This window comes from Odontomachus brunneus, unplaced genomic scaffold (assembly GCF_010583005.1).
Source record: "Odontomachus brunneus isolate Ranch 3 - 2012 unplaced genomic scaffold, Obru_v1 Obru_scaffold_064, whole genome shotgun sequence".
Taxonomy (NCBI): Eukaryota; Metazoa; Arthropoda; class Insecta; order Hymenoptera; family Formicidae; genus Odontomachus; species Odontomachus brunneus.
Window position 1 is genome coordinate 604,215 of NW_022639514.1, and position 8,993 is coordinate 613,207.

At 34.0% G+C, this 8,993-nt stretch overlaps 1 protein-coding gene across 3 annotated transcripts in view; it reads right to left on the bottom strand.

The window, feature by feature from the left end:
* Window positions 1-4,637: 4,637 nt before the first annotated feature.
* LOC116846438 (serine--tRNA ligase, cytoplasmic) overlaps window positions 4,638-8,993 on the bottom strand; it is a 9,574-nt gene continuing 5,218 nt past the window's right edge. For all 3 annotated transcript variants that reach the window (XM_032820240.1, XM_032820241.1, XM_032820242.1), the window contains 3 exons: window positions 5,511-5,732; window positions 5,164-5,420; window positions 4,638-5,074 (listed from right to left, as the gene is read on the bottom strand). In XM_032820240.1, coding sequence (XP_032676131.1) covers window positions 4,819-5,074; window positions 5,164-5,420; window positions 5,511-5,732 — 735 coding nt within the window. In that variant the 3' untranslated portion in view covers window positions 4,638-4,818. The remainder of the gene's footprint in view (window positions 5,075-5,163; window positions 5,421-5,510; window positions 5,733-8,993) is intronic.

Sequence of the window (8,993 nt, forward strand, 5' to 3'; positions counted from 1 at the left end):
TTTTTTTTTTTTTTTTTTTTTGTTTATTTTATTTTCCTTGCCTTTCTTACTGGCCTTAGGAACTAAGTGCTTTTAAGCAGGCCGTATTTTTTTCTATTTTTTTTGGCCGTGACAAATACGTATTTTACGATTATCTATATTGTATCTGTCACGTACTTAATACGTACTATATACAAAGAGGTAAAAACAAAATCCGTTTATTGTTACGATTTAAATGTCGATACCAATTTTTAATGCGGCAGTTACCATACGTCTCATCAACGTATATTTTTTTATCAATGCATAAGCGTTTATGTTGTACGCGATGAATAAATATATTATGTATATTGGGTTCAGTCGGATCAGTATTGTTATATCGTTGTTTTAATAAGTTTGCTGTTTATTATCCGAATGATATAGTATATTGCGCAATTCGTTTTAATATCTTCTTTTACTGATCCGATTTTTTTCTTTCTTTTAAAGCTGTTAAAGCTTTCAGAATTATCGCGTTGAGTTTTAGCAAGGGTTGTTGAATTTGGCTGTAAAAAATAGACTATGTATAATTAGTAATATGTTTATAAAAAGAAAAGCGCACCTCAAGAGGTTGAAGTCTCGCGCCACGGCACGTATATTGTAGTTAGGATATGAGATAATATCTATTCTACATATTTTTTGTAAATAGAAAACATGCGCGACTAACTGAATATATACATAATATTATATACACGAGATATATAATATTATATATATGTATATATACACACACACACACATACACATATAAATATAGGATGTAACGAAGGTGTGGTAGAATATATAGTATTGTAATTTGTAGAATTATAATTATGAGGAAAAAAGCGCAGGATTAAGATTAGAATAATTGCAGATTATGGGCCTTCACACACATCTGTAGTGGACTCTTGTGCTCGGGACGGTCCTCCCACCCTTCTCCAAAGTTAATCCTTTTCCTAAAGCGTTAGGGGATACGATTGTTTGTATATAATATAATTATATTATTGTCCTATCGTCTCTTCATTTATTATTTTTTACCAAGCGTTAAGCGCACTAGTGGCAAAACAGTAATATAGGAAGAGGGAAACTTAAAACCTGGATTGATCCTGTGATGCTTTCGCGTATCGTTACTTAAGTAATTTCTCTGTTTTGTCACGAGAAAATCATCGTGCATCGCTTCAGATCTATATTAGTGAGCTATTTTATTACGTTTTAAAACGATTTTTATGATTGCGTTTCATGCGAGCGATCGTATTCTGAAGGCTATCATTTAATTGTGAGAGTATTCTAGAGAGAGAGAGAGAGAGAGAGAGAATCACACACGCGTTTACGTCACGTGTCGTGAAATATGCAAGAGAGATTGTTTTTATTTAATTCGGTTGGATTCTAATGAAGTATCTCGTTTAATGAGATTCGTTGATAAGAATGTTTTAAGAGGATATTTTACTAAGAAAAATATTTTAAATACGAATGCTCAAGTCTTATTGTGTATATTTACGCGCATACTATGCCAAGATCTGTTTTACACAGGATCTATATAATGGATTTATCTTATCGAATATATATATATCTGTGTGTTTACATAGCTGAGCAATAACGAAAAGAACCTTGCATCAACAAACTGCTTGTACGTCGTAGTTATCACTTTACTGTATACGCACTCTTCGTAAAAATCTTTTTAAAAACGAGATATCATTCAGACACATCATTCTTCGCCTTTAGAAACAGGATCTTAACAGGGTTTGAATATCTCTCGCACTCTAGCCCATCTCAAAGAGTTTAAAATGAAAAAATACTATATTTTGTACTTGCGTAAGCTAGCAAACTACTTTCCAGTATTTATAAGATTCTTGAAAAAATACTTTGATATCTTCTTCCCCCTTTATTTCACATGGTGATGAAATACGTTCCGTGATTTAGCAGCCATGAATGTGACTGTGATCTAGGAAAACAGAAGTAAAGTAAAAGTGGCGGCTACTCTACTGACTATTTCTTCACCACATGACTTTCTTCCTGATCCCTTCCTCTTTATATTTCTTCCTCGATGCTGTATAAACGAATATGCACTAAATCAAGCGCTTCTTTGCACCGTTCTTTTTTATTATTATTATTATTATTATTATTATTATTATTTGCGTTAGACATATTTTTACTATGCTTAGCCACTACTGATTTACCGTAATATTCATTATTCTATTATTTTTTTGTTTAATTTTGAAATATTTTTAAAATTGTTATGTAATTATATATCAGTCAAGATTAATGTTATGGAAAATATACGAAGCATACAAAAGTAAAAAAAAATACCATAGATAGCAGTGGTAAACAGTGACTCTATGTGTATTATCCATATGCAGTAAAAAAAATCTTCACGTCGAACATCAACACACTGTACGCGATGTACATGCATATACATATGTGGGGGTAATGAAGTATAAATATAAATATATAAATACAGATATATATATATGAATATATATGAATATATAAATATATATATACATATAAATGTATAAAAAAATTATTAAACACAGTCGCATATATGACATGGCATATATTATATATGTATTATAGGAAAATGATTATATACTCGGCTGAGGCATTAAAATCTGCACCAATCCAATGAGAAACACAGTTAGTCCGCTTTTTAACCTGAGACTTCGATCGATTAAGCACCCCTTGTTATCCACTCAGTGTCAGTGAAGCAATATATCTCCGGGAGCGTATTTTTAAGTACGAATTGTATCGGCGCATTTGTGTATAGTCAATTCCGTGAACATTTCTGTTGAAGCGACGTACAGCAAGAATCTACATTAACCGATTACAACAATTCTATACGACATATAAGTACAATATCGATCGTATCGTGCACAATGTCGCAGACTTAGAGACAGATCATTTCGGCGGGATCATTCTTTTATACTGTGTATTATTGTAATTGTTTTTTTTACCGTTGTGCCTGTATCGATATCTCGGAACTCACGATGATTGTTTCGGCACACTTTATGCTCAAGAAAAAAAAATGACAAAAATAGCAAAACGCTGAATGCGTTTGTATGCGGCTAAGTAAGCACACCCCGATAGCGATTGGCAGATTTTAACACTGATGCCCTTATATGAGAACCAGTTGTTGGACCAAATTGCCGATACAACGGCCGTTCTGACTTACAAATGCGTTTTACTTTTTCTAAGGAGCGATTTGAGCGAGAGGGAGAGAGAGTGAAAGCAGAAAGTGAGATAAGAAAAATTATTCGAACGGCACTGTGACATTTACGTCGTCAAAATGCGATCGCATCGATTGTGCACTTCCCAAAATCGAAAAGGAACAAAAAGCATTTCGCCCGTGACTATACGATGCAAACGATCAGATGAGTTTCTTCCGCTCAATGAAATACATTACGCAAGAGAAAGAGAGAGAGAGAGAGAGAGAGAGAGAGAGAGAGAGAGAGAAGAAAAGGCTCGTAATTCCCGACGAGTGCTCGGAAATATTTAAAAGTTCGATTATATTTATTTAGTCTGAGAATCTTCCATTAAAGTCAAAGACCGATTATTTTTCTATCAAGATCCTTGCATACTCGTTTCACATGAATTTCGAAAGTTCCACGATTTCCTCGAGCAATCGTATAAATGTCACATTGTCAACTTTCTTGAATATTTCCGTATCTCACATTCTCTACGTATTATTTCGTCGAGACATGTCTGTGTCTCTGCTCAGTAATAAGTCATAGTATTATGGCCGCAATATGTGGAATCACGCGAAAAATCTTCATATTATTTCGGCGAAGTACGTTGCTGCTAACGACGATAATTTTACTACGTGAAGTGTATTATATGAAAAAGTCTACTCGTAACGATATTATGTAAAGGCTATATTTTATTATTAAGATGGAAAGCAGTGTGGTAGATTATCTCGTGTCTGGCCAAAGTATTATTACGCTGATAACATATGTGTTACGATCGGTTTTTATAAATATAGAGTTGGCATGTGCTTTTCTTCCGGTTAAACGTGTAATCACCGCAGAGAAAGCTCTGTAACTCGTTGAACGAAGCGCATAAAAAGTAATCTTTTTTTTTCCAATATACACTGAAGTGCATTGTTCTTGGAGGAGATATATCTTAAGGGCCTCTGTACATTAGTCTTAACGATGCCGATAAGTTGTAAAGAAAGGAAAAAGAAAAACAATGATGATAAAAAAAGGGGGGAAAATTCTTAGTACATTACCGATCACAAGTTTTCAGGAAGCAGATATATAGATAACGGAATATTATATACGGGGAAATATTCTTCATCAGATGTATATTACAGAATCATATATATTATATACTGATGTCTGATTATAAAATATTGAACAAGTGTTATCAAATAAAATGTTGTAATCTGTGTTGACAATCGCCGATGTTCTAAGCTCGACACGACCGTTCGCGGATACATGCCTTCTTCGGTGGAAAAGTGTTTTATCACGAGCACAGGTGCGTTCGGGGACAAAAATTGTCGAGGGTCGACAAAGATCGATGTAATTTTCGTCTCCGGACCCAGCCAGAAGAGATCTCTCCTTGTTGCTCCCGAGTCGAGGAGAAAATAAGAGAGAGAGAGAGAGAAAGAAAGATAGGGATATTTGCGAGACGCGTGAAGAAATCTCGATGTGTTGAGAGAGAAGTCGGATGTGTATATATTTTCTTAAATCGTTATTACAGCCTCGATCCGAGCGGATCGCGATGGAATATAAAATAAAAAAAGGAAAGAAATGCAGTTTAATAAATAAGATCTGTAGATGGACACAGAGTTTTCATGTTCATTATCGCCACTATTTTATGCGGTCACGCGCTTCACTTGGATGCGTTTTCCTTTTGCTTCTTCTGCTTCTTTATCTCGATCTCGTCGATCGGTGCCGACTTCACGAACGGAATCTCGCTCTCATATTCAAAGGGCATGTATTCCGCGAGAATTTTCGGCATCTTGACGCCAGTTTCTGTTTGATGGACCTCCAGAATCGCGCATATTACGCGTGTTATGGCGCACATCGTCGCATTCAACATGTGAACATAATCCGTTGTAGTGTTCATTTTCTTCGTTTGACCGTATCTATAGATCAAATGATTCTAATAAGTCCGTTGCATCGAGTCATGAAAGTAACGCCAGTTGCGTCTGCCTGATATGTTAATTTTACTCACCGAACTAACAACCTCCTAGCTTGGTAGTCCAAGCAATTACTACACGATACGAGTTCGCGGAATGCGCCGGAACCAGGGAACCAGGCTTCCAGGTCTAGTTTCTTGGAGGCCGCATGATTCAATGCACCCGACACAATATTGACTATGCGATAAGGAATATCTAAGGCCTGGTAGAACTCCTCTGCGTTGGAAATCATTTCTTCCATCATCTTCCATGACTTGTTGTCATAAGGTGAGGTGAGGCAAAACTGCTCGACCTACAAATGAAGAAATAGAAGCGTGATTATAGCGACCAGATTCACTGCTTTATAATAATGCGCGGATAAGTCTCGTTTAAATCTAGATACCTTCTCGAACTGATGTACCCTAAAAATACCCCTAGTATCTCGTCCGTGCGAACCGACTTCTTGTCTAAAGCAAGTTGAGATACCAGCATACCTAATCGGTAAAGCGTTCTCAGCTATCCACTCGCCTCTATGGAAAGCAGCTATCGGCTGCTCGGAAGTAGCGATTAAGTATTTCTCCTCCAGTTCCTTGTCTTCGTTACGTTCGCTACCTTTACCGATAACCTGGCATAACAAAACAAATAGTAGTTACAATTATCCCAAGTAATTTGTTATTTAAAGCTCTTTATACCTTAGTGGCCGTGTCGGATTTGTGATATCAGAAGCAAATAATGATATGCTGATGAAAGTTGCATGCCATTTTTAAATAAATATAGACAAAAAAGCATTTGAGATTTTGCTTGAGCACACTTGTAACATTGTCCGAAAAATATCTCTTTCCTTTGATGATCAATAAATAGTCGTATAACAAATGGCAAAATAAGACACCTGAAATGATGAAATGAGTTTATTTTGTGCGCATGCTTCATTTCACCGTTTATTATACGATTATTTACTGGTCGTCAAAGGAAAGGAATAGTTCTCGGAAAATTTTGCTCAAGCGATCTTAAGTGTTCTTTTATACATATTTATCTTCATTTAGAAATGGCACGCAACTTTTGTCAGAGTATCACATTCCTTGTTTGACGTGACAAATTCAACATGACTACGACGAAATATAAGCCTTAAGATATAAATTCGAAAAAATTTACACTCACTGATACTTTTGATATTAATACAAGATATCTGAAAGTGTCTCATAAACTCGTATACATATAGATTAGATCAAATTAAATACAAAATGTTACCATTACTCTACCATTTTACAATCATGTAAAATTTTAAGTCATTAAAGAAAATCAGTAAATAATTATGCGCGATACAGCGGATGAGCAGTGATAGTGACGTTTGCAGTTATGTGCTTATAGATTAAACGGATGCTGAAGCTGAAAATTTTACTGACAGAACACTGACATTTTCCTACAAAGTTTACGTCGTATTGGTTACACAGAATTACAAATGCTTTTACACAATGAAAGTACGTGCAAAAATAAATAGGAGCATCGCTCGATATGTGACGAAAACGAACAAAAAATTTTTAATGTAAAATCTCAAACTGTCAGTTGGCGTATCCAACTGTAATATTTGCTTAATCCAAAAGTTCCGCAGCTTGTACATATCGAATGTGGATGCTTCAAACAGAAAAATTTTGAAAAACATTACTTTCGCATCTCTATTTGGAAGCTTAAGAATATCGAAAAGGTTTGCAGAAAGATTTCTACATATATATGGTTAGGTTTTCCGTTGAATATGGTAAAACAAAGCAACACACATTCATGTAAGTTCTGTATATACAAGAAATACGAAAATGATAGCGTGATTATGTTAGTAATGATAGTCTCTGCATTATCGACATTGTTCGAGTTCGTCATCGACTCCAGCATGACGAACTCGCTAAGCGTCGATAACGTAGAGGCGATCGCCAAATAGGCGCTGACATAATGCTGCTATTTTCTTTTTTTCATGTATGCATCATTTCTACATATAGATATATGAATACAAGTGTGTGTGCTACGTTGTCATTTCAATTTTCTTACACATAGACGTTACGTAAATATGAATGCCACGTTGCCGATATTCGCATTCTCTCCGAAATAGGCTTTCGCTGCTTTTCTGATGAATTCTTCAAACCGCCTGTGTATTGGGTGAATCAAAGAAAGAGTTTTTTTAGAGAAGTTCTACGCATAAATGTAGTTTACGAATATTGTTTTGAAGAATATGTTATCTAATATGTGAGCTTTCTATATAATTTGCAATGGAAATTTTAGATATTATTTTAGTTATGCACTGAGCAATGTTTCACTATTTTTGACATGGTGAAAATACGTGCAAAAATAAAGCGGAGCATTCCTCAGTATGAGAGGAAAACGATAAGGAATGATTACTATCATGACACCGAATCTTTCTGTAAAGATTAGTCTTTTCTACATGCGCCGAGTTAAAAACCTTTTTGCATGGTGAAAGTACGTGCGAAAATGAAGCGGGGCATTCCTCAATATGAGAGGAAAACGATAAGAGACAGTTATTATCATGACACTGAATCTTTCTGCACAGATTAGTTCTCTCTACATGCGTAGAAAGAAGTAATCTTTGCAGAAGAATTCGATAATTTTGTTATGATAGCATTTTCTTATCGTTTTCCTCTCATATAGAGGAATGCTCCGCTTTATTTTTGCACGTATTTTCACCATGTCAAAAGGTTTTTGATTTAATACAATCAGCACGACGAAAGTTTTGCAAGGGTATCGATATCACGTCAACAAAATTTTCCTACAAATATTACTTTATATTGACTTGACCCAATTAAAATGCTTTTGTATGGTGAAAATACATGCAAAAATGAAATAGAGCATTCCTCACTCAGGGATGAAAACGATGTAAAACTATTGTTATCGTGACACTGATTTCCTTTTGCAAAAATTACAGCGCAATTACTGCTCCAATTTATATGATAAAATTAGGTGCGAATATATAGTGAAATATTGAATTTTAATTTCCATTGAAAATTATATAGAAACCTCACATATTAGATAGCATGTATTCTTCAAAACAATATTCGTAAATTACTCTAATAACATATTTCTCGAAAAAACTCTTTGGTGCACCCACACTGAGAGAAAAATGTATGATATTTGGAACTATAATGGCATAGTAAAAAGATTATAGTTAGGAATATAATTTTTATAGTAAATGTTACCATAATATTTACAATATAAGCATAGTATAACTGACCCGTGTAAAATTTTTACCAAGAATTAAAATTATTTGAAATAAAAAATGTAGTAATAAAGTGGCAAATATTTAATGGTAAGAGAAATTAACTATTTTATATAGTCAATGCAATTGGAATATTTGGCAAATATAGGTACATATAACTATATTCTATATAGTTATACTATATAACTATATAGAACTTAACTATATAACTATACAACTAACTTAACTATATAACTATATTCCCAAAAAGGTGCTTTATCATATATATAGAATAATAAAATGGTGACTATAAATCTGTGTTTATTCTACTATATCTTCATGTTTAGATAAACTATAAATATATGTTTGAGGCCAAAACGAACTATAAAATATAGTGAGATTATAGTTATTCCAATTATTTTTTTCTCTCAGTGCAGTACATAAGCGGTTTGAAGAATTCATCAGAAAAGCAGCGAAAGGCTCTTGGAGAGAATATAAATATCGGCCACGTGATATTCACATTTACGTACCGTCTATATGTAAGAAAATTGAAATGACAACATATATATATATATATATATATATATATATATATATATATATACAATCTGCTAAAATCAGTAAATACAATAGATCTTTTTAAGATCTGAAACAGTTTTTTGTAAAACATATTTTTCGAGATATTTCACC